The sequence below is a fragment of the Temnothorax curvispinosus genome, unplaced genomic scaffold (genome assembly GCF_003070985.1).
Source record: "Temnothorax curvispinosus isolate PA1 unplaced genomic scaffold, ASM307098v1 QBEX01010444.1, whole genome shotgun sequence".
In the NCBI taxonomy this organism is placed as follows: Eukaryota; Metazoa; Arthropoda; class Insecta; order Hymenoptera; family Formicidae; genus Temnothorax; species Temnothorax curvispinosus.
The window spans coordinates 373,360-391,188 of record NW_020220224.1 but is presented as its reverse complement, the minus strand read 5'-3'; the positions used below and the strand labels follow the sequence as shown (position 1 = coordinate 391,188).

The window sequence follows — 17,829 nt, the reverse complement described above, 5'->3', positions numbered from 1 at the left end:
TATATTACCGCGGTAGGACGAGTGCACCTCGTAAATCACTCGTCGTTCTGCAACTCGCTAAAGTACAAAAGAGAAACAATGACTGGTTCTGCAAGAGTCATACATACACACGTAAGATGCATACCGAATGCTGCGTAACTGTCTACGACGAATAACGACGCATTTGTGCTACATTTCCAAAATCGAGATTTTTTATCTACGTCTTTAGGAAAATATTGTTTCATGTACGGCAGAAATATGAAGAAAAATAGAAAGCACTAAATACACACAATTATACGAGGTATTGTGTGTTTGCGTTATCTTTAAAATAAATAAAAATGTTTTATTTGAAAGAAATTATACGCGACTCTCTTCTTATATGTAATTAAAGTACTGTATGAATTAAATTCAATTTTCCAATTTCAAAAAATTTCTAATAAGATATGATGATACCTTGAGCAAATTTATATTACTAGAATATTTACTTAACCACCTGCCAAGAAGAAATTATCGCGCAAGATGGTCGTGGGCGTTAGTGGGTCATCACGAAAAGAAAAATATTTTTCCGGAAAGTATTCCAAACACTCGGGCGTGCGTGATTTATGTATTACATAGCGGATAGCTGTAATAAGCCGGTACATCGTTTCGCGCGTAGGTGCTCGGGAGATCAAGATCAGCGTTTCGTAACGACGTACCGCAATTTCTTACGTATGCCTGCCGCTATTCCCCAGACTTCGCGACGATATAAGTAAATAACGTATCAACGCGGCATAAACCTCATATAGGTACCTGTACTACAAACGGATACCGCGGACCGTTGCGGACACCCACGTGTAACAGGGCATCTCGTAATCTGTCGGACGCTCGGCGTAGGCTGCAGGACACTAGTAGCTTGCCGTCGCGATTATACAGGTGCAGAAATGGTCAGGTGAAATTTCACAGTTAGTTAACATTCTCGGCGAATCTGATAACCTAACATCTCATTGAACGTTCCGCATCTAAACGTTCCTCGCTTAACGACGACGCGCGAACACACGTCGAATCACAAATGCGCGAAGCGCAGAAGGCTCGCGTTACTCGAAACTCGTTTGCAAAAAGATTTCGCAAGTCTGCAAAATCTATTTGCTAAGCCGTGAAGCGAGAGTAAGAAGATAATAAGCAAACCGGTATATCCTATTATCAATAATTGCAAAACTTCGTTATGAGGCAATTAAAAGGCTTACCTGGTGCGGTAAAGACGGCGCTTGAGGTTACTGGATTTCAAATTTAGATAACAATGTGCCCAATAACGAAAGCGTATTTGCCGACACTTATCAACGTCATATACGCATTAGAGGTGGGTAGGTACACGCAGGTTCTTCTCTGCGTACCTGCGTGACTTACAAGACCCAAGTCTATATTTCAACGGGTGTTAAAGTCGCGGCCGCCGCGCCGATTCCATCGGTACGTTCCGGACCTCCGATCATTACGCCCGTTATAAGCCTGTCACATAGCTCATCTCGCACACGCGTTGCTTCTTACTGATGTACGGCAAGCGTCTCAAATTTCTTTTTTCCTTTTCTATTTTTTTTACACAATCAGCTTATTGGTAGAATTAATTTAAACCACGCTTTCAATCAGTTCGAAACATCTAGATGAAAAGGTGAAGCGCTTATTGCTTCGGCTAATCATACATATATATATAGAAAGTTCTTATCGGATTAACGCGGTGTTTTGTTCATTTATTCACACCTGATATCTTCAGTTCGTAAAAAAATGAACTTTATTGTAAATTGATCGTATTATGAAGCAATCGAGGAAATGAATAGCTCTCATTGCGCGCTCGTATATGAAAATCTCGAAAGGTTAAAGCGAAGATGATGCTCTCTCGCGCACCGTTGCGTCAGCGGTACGAGATAAGACTTTCACTGAAGAGTCAAGTGTCCAGAAGTGAGAATACGAAACTCGCGATAGCTTTTACGTCTCACGAGAACTCGATTTCCGGCTTCGTCAAGCAATTCAGCCGTCTAGTGAGATCCGCGCGCGTCAACCGTAATTTAATTCACGGTTCTCCTAAGGAAGAAGGGAGATTCGCGATATTCGGCACTTGAAAGGCTCGTGAAACAAATTAATGTAATCAAACTTAATGACGGCACGATTAATTAGACGACGTATCTCCTCTCGAGAGGGGAATTCCACCTTTCTCTCGTGAGATTCATTTCACTATTCTCAACCGGCCCTCCCCCCGAGCTCTCCCTCGACACATACTTTCTTATATGTACAGTATAATACTTCAGTCGCGCGGTACCCAAGATTCAGACTAAAACCAAAGGCAATGCTTGCAATTACCATTTATGAGGCCGAATCTTTATTAGTCAAACGTAAACGTAGGCGTATATTACAGGATGGAATGGAACACGCGTGGTATCGATTAAGCCAGCAATAGTGACGTGATTTACAACGTTATGGACGCGCGAGCACGGATAAAATCAATCTTTCCTTGGACCTCCTTTGACATTTCATAAATGTAAACTAAACTTTTAATAATCCCAAAAAATCATCTTTTTAGTTAAAAGAAATTCGAACATTGAATTGCTCGCGAACTCAACATTTCACACGGTAAATATGGTGATCTTATCAATGTTCTCGCTTATCAATGAATTAATCTTAGCATCGAAATATTTTTGTTGATAAGACTTGTATAAGCGCCGAGTTACGGTAGATGTAAGTGTAAGCGCCGAATTGGGATAGACATATGGTATAGGCGCCGATTTGCAATATATGGCTCCACCTGTCGAATGAGGCTGACGCGACAGGATCCGATTTGGAGCAGTAGGAGAAGATACTCCGAACGGTCTGCCCGCGATTCGAGAGACTGTGATCGTGGCTGCCGGTATTAATTAATAAAAGTACCCGAAAGGGACTGCCGAGTCGGATTGTGTTTTGTGAAACGGAGCAAGCGATAAAACTGTAAATCGAGCGACATAATAAACCGAGCAAGTGATTTTATAATGCTGTCTGACTTATTAAAAATTGCCTACAGACTAAAGACTGTTATATAGTTATAAGTTCATGGCATTATTGATAACTCACCGGTAGAAGAAGTAAGGACAAGGGCGAGTGCCTCGCGGCTGCCTGTCTAAGACTGAGAAAGTGCAGTAAGGGGTCCTCGGTTGCCCTCAACTCGTCCAGCGTCCTCCTAGCCTCGCTGTACTTCTCCAAGTATTCCCAGTAAGAGTTCCAAAACGGGCCGGGGAATAAGTCTCCTGTTGACAGCGTACACCGCCATAATTAAAATCTGTCTGTGCCGCGGCGTATGGAAAAAGCACCGAATTCCGTTATTAAATTACATGAGACTATCTTTCGCCGGCCGTAAAATAATTGCGCTTGTCATATCACCCGGCGCGGCGGAAGGTTTTACGTTCTCCTCCGTAATTAACAGTACCGTCCAACGCGCGCATAAATGCGATGCGGTAAACGCAAAGCAGAAAATAAAATAGTGTATCGCGTGCAGCGAAGTAAACCGTGGCGCTAAAAAGGAAATTAAAATCAAATCGGAATTATTAATACATACCTCCATTTTGTTCCGTCTGTTTTTCGCGGACGAAGATACATACCCTCGTCTCTTTCCTTTTTTTTTTCTATTGGAAAATGATTTACTTTCGAAATTAACATTTTTGCCCGCGTTCCGTTTCCCGCCGTGAAATGCGGCCTGCACCGTGTAATTCGCCGATTCAACGCATCGCGAATTTACGGTAGTCCATAGGCCTCCCCAAGTACGTACGCGCCACGAATTGACATCGCGCAATTACACCCTCGGGAGGGCGGCTGCCGCGTGTAAAAAATGCTCGCTCGCACGCGTGAGTCACGGCCAGGCGGGCGTGAAAAAATATACGCGGTATCGTGTTTCGAGATAACACTCGAACGGCACGAATAAATTCCCTTCGCGGAATGCACACACGAGCCGCGGCGCCGATTTACGATTCGCCGTCGTCGTCCCGCACGATAAAGGACCGGCGGTCGTATTAATGTAAATTCGAAATGGCCGGTGATAGTCATTTCACGGTAATAGTGGCAACGCGAGATGAAGAGTACTCGGCAGCGGAGCGCGAGCTAGTCGAGAACGATTCATCCGACTCGCCTAATGCATAAAGCATGGCAAATCTCGGTCGGGGGGGGTACCGCTTAATTAGCGCGTTTTCTTTAAGCAAGGCGCAACAGCCCCTGTTGATCGCTCTCGCTGTTTATCACGCGCGATTATCAGAAAACGTAAAAGAAAGAAAAGAAGGAAGAAACGAAAGGACAAGATACTCGACGCGCGCACGATTATCGAAGGGAAGGGCGCACGGTCGCCCTTGATAAGTTCCACTTTACCAGTTTCCTAAGATGTGCAGAGCCGAGAACTGCTTGTCTCGGGCCGTTCTCTCGCGGGGCATAATAAACTCGTTAAGGTCGCTTGGCATCGTAATCGATAATCGCGCAACGATAGCTAAGAAACTCCATGTATATGTGCATACTCACTCGACTTGAAAGCACCGCTGTCCCAATTTTCGAGTACCCCGCGGATCTGAAAGGAAGCAAAAAGGGCGCGGTAGAATTGGCTTTTAAAATACAATGACCAACATATACAAGAAAGAGAACGGGGGAAGGGGGACCATGTATAATGTATGAAGAGAGATGACTTGAGTTCGAGGCGCGATATACGCTCCTTTTCGATTCATTATTTTCGATCTGTCGCTTCCATCACCTGTCACTTAACCCAAAGCCTTCATACGTAGCTTATATACTTTATGTTATCGTAAGAATACTTTCGCACACTTGCGATTCAATAACTGCCGTTGGATCATTGTTACTATGATACGTTCGCAAAATTATTCGGGATTTATCACAGTTAAAATGTGATTTATATTTATTTAGCGCTTCACTAATATTACATTACACTAGTGTTCAAACTTATATTTAATATCAATCGAAGAAAAATGGAGCGTGGAGCCGTAACAAAATGTTGGTGTTCATATATTCTATACTTTTTAAGTAAAGAAGAACGAATTGTAATGTACATACTGTTTTCTTCGATTGATTTCTAATCTTATGAGCCTTACTATTATATTTATATTTAATAGTTAATGATACGCAAAACAATAAGCAAAAGATCATAAATTAAATATGAGTGACAAAATAAACTAAAAATGTAATTGATCGTATTATAGCCATAACTGACGCATTTATTCAGTGATGATCTTTCTTTGGAAAACAGAAAATATATAAAATATTTTATTGCTGCAGTTAATAAAGTAAGTTTGTCCGTGCTTCATTGCGAGAAAGACAATTTTGTCTGAATATCCATTACATTTCATTGAACCCGGTAATTTTCTCGACAGTTAGGGACGGAAATAGTTATTTCGCTGACGGCGCACTCTCCAAGTATTCTGACCGATTGTCAGGAACATTTGTAGCTCGATGATGTCAAAGACCCTAAACGGTTCGAGGCCAGACCACGTCCTCGAGAGGAGCGTATATTTATCTGTTGACTTATGACGCAGCATTATGCCCAATCAGGACATCATCCAAAGAAGCACATTCGATATGAATGAGCTTGGTAATCCTCAAAACTTCCACACACAACACAAAGGCGGTCGGCAGGTCGTCGATAACGTTACGGTAGCTAGCAAAGCCGGTAATGTAAATTCCACGCGGCCCACATTCGCATAAGTTATTCTAAGGGCTTTAATATTAATCGGCTTATGATACAGTTATAGACAAAGAGGGAGAAACTCCTCCGCGGCTACTCGATATGCGGATGCTCTCTTTGCGAGCTCTCTTCGCGGGCGCGATAATAAAATGGAAATAAACCGGTCCGCGGATAGAATAGCGCGTTACATCTGGCACGTAGTAATTAATTTCGCCGTAATAAACGTGCCGCGCTTCGTGAAATTGTATTACACGGTTTTGGAGCAAAAAGCACCGCGCGCGCGCGTGGAGGAAGGATGAGCTCGTGGTTTTGCGTATGTGAGATACGCAAAAGAGTGACGGACGGGATGCAGCGTTCCTCCAAGGCCCTTTAATGGCAAGGTCTTCCAGGCCACGCAGGCGGATGGAAATTATCGACGAGAGTCAATCAGCTTGCCTCCGAGCTACGAATACGTATCTATCGGAGGCACCGTGTAATCACAATAAAACTGCCGCCGCGCTGCCGCGCGCAGTGTACGAGAGAGCTCAATTCCTAACAACCAATTTGTTCCGGTTTAATTGCTACGTCTCTACGTGCGCTATCACAGGAAAGCAGAGCTCTCCTGGCTTTAACGCAGCGGCCGGCCAACAATTATCGCGATAAATTGTACGCCGATCTCGCGAGCATACTTCAAATTTCAAAGGCACGTAGACTGCAACGTTCTCTTCGCACAATGCAAACTCGAGAATGAAGGCACGGAAAATGCGAGAGAAGATCGAGAGTGCCTTTTCGCTCGAAATATCTTAACGCTGAATTGGAATGTACCTATCGATGATTCTTTATAAGCAAAAAAATGTACGCAATTTTATGGAATAATGAAATCACGTATTTTTAGCTAATGCGTGAACTGCTATGATATATAGAAGGATTTTAATTATAATAAATCTGAATTTATTTTACCTCCTTTACATCAATTTGAAATTATTACATAAAGTTTAAATATAGAAGCACGTAGCGTGACATAAATAAATTACTTCGCGTACATATGATAAATGAACTAATAGATTAATTTAAAAAAAAACTGAACTCGGATTAGAGAACATCGAAATTGAGTTTAACTCAGTCGCTGGAACAGGTCAACGACCCATTCTTATCCGAGCCTAAAAGATTAGAAGAACGACGACATGTTGAGCTATAAAACAAGCGATAAGGTATGTGGATGAGGCAATTTCTGAAGAGAAGATCAGATCTTCGTCTCAGAGGAAACTAGACTTTCCAAAGGTAAAGAATTTTAAAACATTAGCATCGTCCAGCTACTCTTCTAATTTACAGTAATTATAATCCTATGATCCTATAAAATTAATATAATATTTACATATATGTATATTCGGTTCGTACATACATATGTAATTATACGTTTTTTCCTAAATTGAGTGATGACTTTATTTGATGGTCATGTCGTTATATTCATTAACTATTAATGAGAAAACTCATATATATATTTTGCATATAAAACAGCAATTATATTTAAGTCGCCTCAGTATGATGTATAAGAGAGGCTTAAAGTGGATATATAATTAAAATACTTATCGCGGCAAGCGATTCTTCCTATAGTAGAGAATGTCACATTCTATGCAACGAATTTTTATCGATCTCTCGTCCGACGGTATCACGCATTACGTATCGATAAGTCACTTGGCTCGAATCGAGAAGAGAGATGATACCCGGCGTGAAATGAAAAAGGGAATGCGTGTGTTTGTGTGATGCATGTAGAAGCAACGATACGTGTGCTGCATCGTCACGTCGTTCTCGGGCGTCACGATGCGATGCGTCGGCGTGTCGATGCGTTTCTTATTGTCAGATACGTATCTATGTTAAGCGCGCACGCAGTGCGTGCCTCCATGCATTTATGCATCGCATTATACGCGCCGACCGACGATAGGATAGGTACAGGGTGACCCATTCGTTTTCGAGGCTGTCGAGGGTAGAGGAAGTGTGTCTATGTCTCGAGCGATCATGAATTATGTATACGTACGCGGTCGAATATCGTCATGCTGCGTCATTTACTCTCGCCGTGAACGGCAAGGAAAATAATTAATAAAATAATTACGCAGAACCGCGATCGCGGTCCCGATTAATCCCGGAAATCGCGTTAAATTCGACGTAAACGCCACGTTAAATGTCGCGACCACACGAGCGGATCTGGTTATAAAGTCGCGTAAACTAACGATTAGACGATCAAGTAAATTAATCGGCTGTGAAATTATTAATTAAACGGGCTTCCATGCAGAAAAAAACACACGCAGTGCGCGTTTGATTCAACCGCGATCTCGTGTTACATGTGTATGATGTATAACGCAACCTGCGATCTTGATTTTAATGACAAGATCTGAGATAAATCTAAGATCGAGTGCTTCCCTAGCCAGCACCTCGCGAAACGAAGATTCGAGTCAAACGGCGAATTAACTTACAAAAATTAAGTTGTCCTAAAATCGAAACGGCGAGACGCGGACCACCGTGTATGAGCGACCGAAGACCAAAGCGACGGCCGCAGCTCTTCTATCCTCTGAATAGTGATGGACATTCGATTATCGATAATCTCGACCGGCATGGATATTACGACGGACACCGTGGCCAATTTTTCGCTCGTGCTGCTTTTCTCCGTCGCGCGGATACGCGGATGCGCATTCCTCGGAGGCGGTTTTAATTATACGTCGCACGCGCATGCCCGTCCCTTCGGTCCTGCCGCCCATCTAGGACGACGACGACGAGTATGCGAGCGGAGGGCGTACCCAAAAAAAGCAGGTCGAATCTCCGCGCGTTATTAGGCAGCCTACTATGCACATATGTATGCGTTTATCCCATTATTATTTTATAGTTGCCAGGACGGTCGCTAGTCTCGTATTCTTTCTCTCTTCCTCCCGTCCTTTCTTCGTTTTTTTTCCCTGAATGATTGACGATCGATAAACGAGATCATACAACCCGCACCTGCGGCATTGATGCTTTCTATATGTTGATTCGTCGGGTATCCGCTCACGACCGAAAGTCCTCTCACATTTTTTTTATTTATGTTAATCGAGCGTTGCGTCCCGATATCTCACCGGAGCAATTAATTAAACGCTGTATACGCCATCAAGACGATAAATAGCTCTCTTCCCGTTACAACACGATGAAAGAATAGTGAGCTATAATCAGATTACGGTAAATCCAATCATTTTTGTCGCCTTTAGTTGTCACTCTTTGCTAATGAAAGAGACATAACTTGTCGATCGCAAGTATTCGCAACATATTATTAAACGCACCGATCAAACCTAATCATTGCCGAGTAATACGACGTCGTAATTTCATAGAATCAAGTTTGTCAAGACACGACACTTCATAAGACACATTATATATAAATATAATTGCCAGATATAATTGAGATATATGATTTAAAAAATCGAAAGTTGTAATTTTGAACAATTTTTCGACGATTATCGAACATAAATGCTTGGCGTTCGTGTTAATGATCTTGAAAGAAATACTAAACTAATTATTAGAAAACCACAGGGTTATTTTGAGTTCATATCATTTACCGGTATCGCGAAAGAAAAAAAAAACATTTCTCCTTGCCACACGTGACGACTGCCGATCCTCTCGGATTCATGACCCAGACTTACGGCACTCACGTGCACCGGATGTACGCTTCCTTAACGCTTCACTGCCGAATTAAACGATTCTGAGCGACGACGCTCGTCTTCGTAGCCGTTCGCCATGTGGACACGCATCGGAGAAAGTAGATTCGCGTTCCTCGAAAAAAAAGTCTCTCTCTTTCCGGCCGGCCGGCCGGGCCGTCCCTTTCTGCACGACCGGCGGCTTTTACTTGCGCTTTAATAATGTTGTAAGGCCGCCTCGCTCGATCTCACCATCGAAGAGTCGCCCTTCTCTACCCGGCAGAGCCTGTCGGCAGGAGTGAGCCGCGATGCGGAAAGCAACGGGAGAAAACGCGAACGATGATGCACGCATGACGTATGTACCCGGAATGTAACACGACATGGGCGGCGGAAATCGTGTAGCATGAGAATGCTTGTGGCACTTCTTGAATTCATTACATCATGAGAAGCGATGCACTCGTAGAAGATAAATTATTGCTTCATAAAGTAAATTAAAAAATAGATCCAAATATCTTCTACCTTCTTTCCTGCTGTCTTCTTTGAGCTAAATCTAAACTTCTTTATTCTTTTGTTTTAAAAACATAATGCCATTTTTTAATTTAAGTAATGAAATAAAAAGTGAAATAAATAAAAAAAAGTGTGAATAATCCAATCTTTTAATTTATCTTTAGTTTTAAACATATCTACTATTTCTTTTCTTCTTATACAAAAATTATTTCTTAATTTAAGATATATCATAAATAGGTAGATTTTTTAAAGATCATGTGCTTGCGGAAATTATTTATATAATTTAATCCTGTGCGTCTTGTCACCCTTGCAAAAATCGTTTCGCCGCCAATGCAATGCGAATTCCGTACGGGATTATCGCGAGCGCAATGTTCGATCGCATACAATGGTAACATGGGCGTGTGCAACCAATGCCAACGATATCGCTGACGATTAACCATGCCTATGGACTACTTTGTAGCAGCCGTACGAGTTTTTCTCCAACTCGCATATCGGGAAATCTCTGTCCAACAAACGCCTAGCTGGAAACGAAAACGTGGGATCTGCAAAACAAGATTACGCCGTAGAATCAAAGATCTACATACAAAACGTACGATGATGTACGATACAATACATCATTGGTATCGAGAAATATTGCTGCAGAGAAACCGGAAGAGAAATTTGTGAGAAAGCAAAGATTTATAGATTCGGGATATAAGATCTATTTATCGCTGCATCATTCGATAGAATCTTGCCTTCGATTCGCGATATCGATAAATGAATTTCTAATGGAATTCTATTGTATCTTACAGGGTGATCCTACATTTCAAGATTCGGATTAAAGAATCTACGCTCTGTATGTGAAAGAAATCCTAATCACGTCAGGACTCATAGTGGACCTGTCGTGGAAGGCTATAAAACTTATATGTCACGAGAGTGGTCATTAGAGAGTTTGTCGAGTTCATCTAGATCAAAGAAGAATCAGAAGGAAAAAGTCTCGTGCTTCCTCCTCCTTCTTCCCCGCACAAAATATGCGAGCGCGTGTATACCACGAAACGCACTTTCTCCTGTCCCAGGTTAAAGCGCGCCGCGCCGCCGCGCCGGTGAGAACGTTTCATCGCGATTTCCTAGGGCGTTCGTCGAGAGATCGCGAATTTGATTAATGCACGGGATCGACCAGCAGACACGAACAGCATTCTGCATTTAGCTAACGTAGAGCCTCGAGCGCCAAAAAATTGACAAGTAGAGAAAATCGTCTTAAATTTTGATACTTGAACGCGTAGTAAGAAAACTAGGTATAAACATTGAAAAAGATATATAAAAACTAAATCATAAAAAATTGTAATATTATAAGAAATTAAAGTAGAATAAATATATCTGAAAAAGAGAGAATTACTTTTTCTACTTATTATATAAATAAATATCTTTTAAATATTTTCTTCATGTCAAAAAAAAATTTATAAAATTTCAGAAAAGTTTAAAACCAAAATGTCAGTCCCATACTGGCGAGTGCAGTCTAAGGGCCATGGCACATAAAAAAACTTAAGCAGTAAGCACGTTGACATATAACTATGTTAAGTTTTCGAGAATACTTGACCGCGATTGGTCAATTTGCTTACTGATGTTTAAGTCTTACTGCTTAAGTTTTTCTATGTGTTATGACGCTAAGATTACGTGTGAAGTTGCGTCTATTCGATGTGCATAAGCTTGGGCGATTAGTCACGAGTGATCGCCTTATAAATTATCCACGTACAGCCATTATGCAGCGGCGTGCTTCTCGTGAGAATTCTAATCCTTTGGTGGTCTCTAGCTCGCGATGCGCCAGCGAGCTTTAAAACTGAATGCGTTCACTGAACGAAACGTGCGATGTGTGAAAGACCACGTATTGAACTAACTGTAACTAACTCGCTGCGAAACATCGCCGGGCGGCTCTCTGTGCCTTCACGCAGCGCGTTTCGACCGACGACCGACTGTGCCTCGCTCTTTACGACGCGCATTTTGCGCCTTCGAGCCTAGCAACGGAGATTGTAAAGACCATACGATGCTAAACACTTGCAAACAATCGTTATTATTTGTAGAAATTCTTCAACACGAATTGACTTTCTTCGAAATGTCTCAAAATATCAATAAAATAATGTTTATATTAACATTTGCAGTCGTGATATTATTTATTCGTGCAACTGCTGGAGAATCATCGAATTTGACAATAAGCAATAATCTTTTATATATGACCGAAAAATAACAATTTCCTATTATTTCTTTTGTGAACCCCACTAATAGCTTCCAAGAAAAGGAGGAACGAAGAATATAAAATAGCTCATTTTTCATTCTTTCCAAGGTTTTGTCCTACAAACGATAAAAAAAAAAATAAAATAAAAAGTCGGCGACTCTCGCAAAAATGATAAGGATGGTCCCATTAGCGATGGGACACGGACGAGTCGTCGAATAGGGACATTTATCATTTTTTCGATACTGTCGTCGGGTCTTCTCTGTTGGCTCCCCAAAGCCTTGTCCACGATGGCAAAGGCGCGTTAAAAATAAATGTCGTCGCTAAAAGGCGCGGCACCAAAGGTGCGATTAAGCCTTCCGGCGATGGATCTTTTTTATACCTTATACCTCTTGCCCAGTTTCTTTCTATAGTTGCATTCCCAGCCGCTTCCTTATCCCCACACTAAAAGCTCGCGTTATGATATACATAATCTAACGAATGGAATTTCTTTGTCGGTGTGGCGACTAATAATCCAGACGAAGGCGGGCAGAGGATCGGGTTATTAAACTTTCTACCTTCCAAGATGCCCAACGTGATGTATACTTTCGCATAATCTCGGATAATCTTTATAAGCTTGCGACTGATAAAAAAAAAATCGAGAAAATAATAATAAAAAGATTGTTGTATTGTAAGCAGATTCAACGTATTAAGCAGCGTATTAAGGGTATGAAATTTCCGTGCCGCGGTGCCGTTTGAAAGCATCTTTACGGTCTGTCTCGGCAGCCGGCGACGAGATAGTGTCGTTGCCAGTAAATAAGGAAACGACGGAGGTCTTTGGACGTGCCGCTTTCAATCTACGTTAATTATTAGCAATTGGATCATTAACCTCGCATTGGCAACACAGGACGAAAACCTAACGGCTTGGTAATTAGAGAACATCTATTGCTATTTTATATACTCATGTGTATGACGATTTATGAATTAGAAAATAACTTAAACTTGGCAATAAATAAATAGATTTAAAGTTCTGCTGCTAAAACGTAAAAAAACATGTTTCTTTAAAGTTTTTATCTTTGTCATAAAATATCTCGGTAAAATATGCGAGATTTACTATATTTATACAACCGAAAATAATTATAAGATCGTAAAAAAATGTTAAGTAGTTTACACGAGTAAAATACTTAAAAGTATAACTTGATATCTTGCAAAAGACAAGTAGCCAAATTTAGGATTAAAAAGATTGCTGATGTGCGTCAACAAGTAGAAATTGAATTCTGAGAAATACCTGTCCCCATCTCTCTCCTGTATAAAAAATAAGATTCTAGACGATGAAATCGAAACCATTCCGGGCAAGCCGGTATCCCCGTTCACTTTCACGATAAACGCCACGACGATGACCATCCACTTTCTTGAAATACACACCCAACCCTTTTTCTCATCTCCCATAGGTGTTCCACTTTCCACTGCGCAATATCTCTTTTTTTACTACAAACGGAAAATGTGCGAAAAAACGTGATCGATTGCAGCGAGCATCGCTTTAATAGGAATAAAATTACACACGTTTATAACTCGCGGTCTAGTCAATTTCTTAAAATCGAATATGAATTGCGGCACTCAATTATTGTTTTTATACTTTGTAATTGGACAAAAATCGTCATTAAATAACATTTTAAAAATAAATATCAATTTGATTAAAGAGAATACGATACCTTACTCTTGCAACCTTCCTTATAATCTATTTCATGAAATTATTAAAATTATGCAGATATTATCAAACAATATTAAAACAATGATAATAATACTTCAAAAATTTATATAGACGCAAACATGTATCAAATTCTCAACTGCATAAAAAATGCCTAGATTAATCGATAAAGACCTTGTGACCTCTTCAATAGGTAGGTTCTGATTAAGATCTAAGGTCGTGACAGAACTGTGAACTGATCGAAAGAAACTCGGTCAAAGTGTGACATTGACGAGGGGCAATCGTGCGTTCTAGGAGAATCGCTAATTCATCGCGCTCCAAAAACGAGAATCGATTTCTCACCGCGACGAAATGGATGTGCTTCCGGACAAATCTGTGGGTCAAGGTTCACTGGGATTGATCAGCGACTGGAACGCGCCTCGCCTCGCCTCGTCTCGCCTTGTTTCGCTACGTGTACGATTCCCGAAACACGGAAATCTGTCGGTCGGCTCTCACCGCAATTTTCTGACAACGGGCCGCAAGAAGAGCGATCCGGGCAAAACGCGTCATCGCGCTCGGTGCAAAACCGCCGGTTTCAAGTGCAGCTTTCACATTCTCGCGCGCTCTGACCGACGAAGAGGAGGCATTGCCCTGCAGGTGCGGTGCCCGTCCACCTTCAACCAGCCTGATGGTGTAGCGCGCAGATTTTTCATTCGTTCGCCCGTAATTTTATCAATTTTTTTTAAACGCTCAGTTTCACCAGCTTTCCATGAGATAAATGCAATCCGTTAAGTCTTTAACGACCCTTAACTGCAATTTGTTTTGTTAAATAATCTTTGAGTCATTAATTCCTTTTTTTAATGCTTTCATTAAAAAATCGGTATATTATTAATATAATATTATGTCAAATCTGAAGAAGAAAAATTGAGGAATAAAAGTTTAAATATAGCTGCTTTTTTAACTTTCATCTGCCAATATACTAAAATATCACAAAAAACTTTAAATTATTTAAAAACAAGAATACATTAAATCGTGATTAAAAGTACTTATTTTTCGTGAAATTTCGGTTGTAAAAATAAAAAAATTAATAGAAAAATTGAACGATGGTACTGACGCAAACTCAATAGACGGTTAACTCGTGCGTTACTTGATCTACTCCGGATGTGCGCGAGGTGAGGAGGTAAAACGTGCGAACGCGAATCGCGCATCGCGGCGCAGCCGCAATCGCGGCAATTAATCTCTGCCCGACCGATTTCCTGAAACTACGATTCCCAAGCGAATTAATTACCGCTGCCGCTGCCGCGGTAAATAAGTTAATCGCCGCATGCTCGCAAAAATACAAACGACGTAGAAGGGCGTTGGTCTCCGGATGACGCGTCGCGCCGCATTCTCGCGGAACGGCGCGGCGCAGCGCGCGTTTCTCGCGCGACGCACCTGCATCGCGCGGAAGCCGTCGTATTAAGCTCCTCTCCATTGCACCACCGCAACGACCGACCGCGACTGCCGTAACATTGCGTTGCAATGAGCAAAAACGTAATTTACGACAACGGCGACGCAACCAGCGAGATCAGGACAAAGAGCACCATCGGCTGTCTGTCTGTCTCTTCCTCTATCTCTTCAAAATTCTGCATGGCATGGACTCGTCAGTCAAACATCAACAAGCATGCCGGATTCGACGGAAAAAAGCCGCTCACTTCGATCGAAACTTCTTTTTTGACGAAGAGCTAACGAAACTTTGAACCGCTCTTATTAAAATTCTCTTCAGGAGATCATTATCGGGCTCGCTTGAACCTCGCATACTCAGACTGTTTCTACTTGTCGAGAAAAATCGTTTCGATATGTTTATTATCCGAGCTACCGTATAGTAATAATACAACTTCTTTAACTTGAACGTTTGTTTATGATGCAATACATTAAAAAAAAGTTAAACTTATCAGAAAGTAATTTTTTGTAACAATTTACTGTAATATGTAGCAAGATTAACTTAAATAGCAAATTATAATTTCTTCTTATTCAATCTTAAACATATTTATATTAAAGAATTATATATAAATATAAGTGTCTCAATCAAGAATTGATTTAAACAACTTCTACATCGAATTGTTCATCTCCTGACATAGTACCGCGAAAGATTAAGAAAGCAACACCGAAAGGATATTCTCTCGTCAACAGTCCCACCTCCACAGGAACAATCCTTTTGAAGCTGCTTGAAGAGACAAATAAAGTAGAAGCACCTCTGTTATTCGCGTGTCTACCGAGGAAGAAAAAAGAAAAGAAGAGAAAGAGGATAAAGAAAAAGAGGAAGAGACGAAAAGAGGGACGAAGAAAGATAGATATACGTCTCTCCCTCGCCTTCCAGATGCGCGATTGCTTCTAATTGCCCTCTGGGTGACCGCGAGGTGCCTCCAAAGTAAAATTGCAGCGGCGCAGGCCGCGATGAGGAGCAGGCAACGGGTTCTGAATAAAAAGAGCGCGTCGAGAAGAAGCGAGCGACGCGTACAGGACGAAGACGGGAAAGATTGGTCGTGATGCCCTCCTCGAGAACGGCGAGAACGATCCCGAGCGTTTTCGCTAATTAACCTGCGGTTCGGGCCGCGCGCTTTTGTATCGCGTCGAGAAACCCGCAACACTATCTTTATAGCACTAAAATTCGGTAAACGCTCCGCGGTAAATCTCCACGCGAAATACAAAACACGGCTTGCGCTTCCTTCGACCAGAGATAAACCAGTTTCGGCCATACGAGACTGGCGTTCTCCGTCCGAAATTCCATCGAGTTAAGACGTCGCTTTATTACACGAGCGTCGTGCTACGCTTATTCATTGATCGATATCTTTTGATATATATGTAAGTCATTATTGTTGCGCAACAAGTTACCGCTTTGCTTTAGCTTAAAAAAAAGCTCAACGCTATAAATGACTTAATAATATATATATAATAATTTTAAACGTAAATTCAAAAAAATATTACTTAATTAGCAAACAAATAAAAATCGTATTATGCGCGTTATACCTACATGTTATCATACACTATCTGCAGATACACACGCATCTGAATCGTATAGCTATAATATTTGTTGTTATTATTATTGTTACGATTGTTCTCATTATTGCTAGTATTTACGAGTCAAGTCGGCCGTAACTTCGAGGATCGAGTCTCGGCAGATTCGATCTGTCGATTACGATGCCCCACAAAAGTTGAGTCTGCGGCAAAGATAGTGTCTTAATCACGATGCTCGCCCCAAAAGGAAGTTGGCCAGTCACGGGAATGAAGGTCGCGTGTAGCATCCCCCATCAGCGGGATTTTTCTCTCGAAATTATCATCTCCGCGAACGGCAGCGGCAACGGCGGCGGTTGCGAACAGGCCGATCGAAGTAACCGATAACCGTTTAATGCGCTCATTAAAATAAAATGTAAATCGTACCGCACGTCGGCGTCGGTCCAAGGTCTGCCGCCGCAACGCTGCTTAAAACGTCACTCCGGCCAGGCGAGTCAGGAGGGAAATAAAACGAACGTAGCGTAGGAGATCATAAGTCGCTACAATTAATATCCGGCGGCCCGCAATAATCTTTCTCGATACAGGAACACGATTCACCGCGAGGGAAGATCAAAGAAGAAGAGAGACGCACAGGGCGTAAAGGAGAGACAAAGGAATGGGGAGAGCGCGAGAGAGAGAGACCTCCGATTTTTGCAGCGTTTTTGCAGCTTGCACGGCAACTTTGTTATTGATGGCCGCGATGTTGAGAGCACAGAATAAAGAAGGTAGGCGTTTCCACCCTCGGTTTCGCCTCGCGAATCCCGCGCAACGATCTCCGCGCCGCGGACGTTTTTCACTTTACGAGGCTGTTGCTTGCGAGGTGCACACTGCACACAGCCTCGAAGGTAGTGCCGTCGCCGCGATTCGAGACCCGAGACCCGAGTACCATACGTACGTACGCCGCTCGTCGTCTTGTAAAAGTCAATATTTATGAGGGTGCTAACCACCGTCATCGCTCATCCCGACTCGTTAGCCGGCTCTCCGCCGGCGCGGCTTTGTGTTTACATCCGAAGGACAGGCATCCTCTCTTTATTGTCAGCCCTAAAGAAAACACGTCCACCGTCGCGCTACACGCCTATATGAATCCTACTGCTGTTGCCGCTGCTGAATGCGACCCGATACGTGCCTGGCCTCA

The 17,829-nt window shown here is 42.0% G+C and overlaps 1 protein-coding gene across 1 annotated transcript in view; it reads right to left on the bottom strand.

The window, feature by feature from the left end:
* Positions 1-17,829, bottom strand: part of LOC112460267 (rho GTPase-activating protein 20-like) — a 188,670-nt gene that overhangs the window by 130,230 nt on the left and 40,611 nt on the right. The window contains exons 4-5 of the mRNA XM_025024874.1: positions 4,480-4,525; positions 3,052-3,224 (exon numbers count right to left, since the gene is read on the bottom strand). Of these exons, the coding sequence (XP_024880642.1) occupies positions 3,052-3,224; positions 4,480-4,525 (219 nt within the window). The remainder of the gene's footprint in view (positions 1-3,051; positions 3,225-4,479; positions 4,526-17,829) is intronic.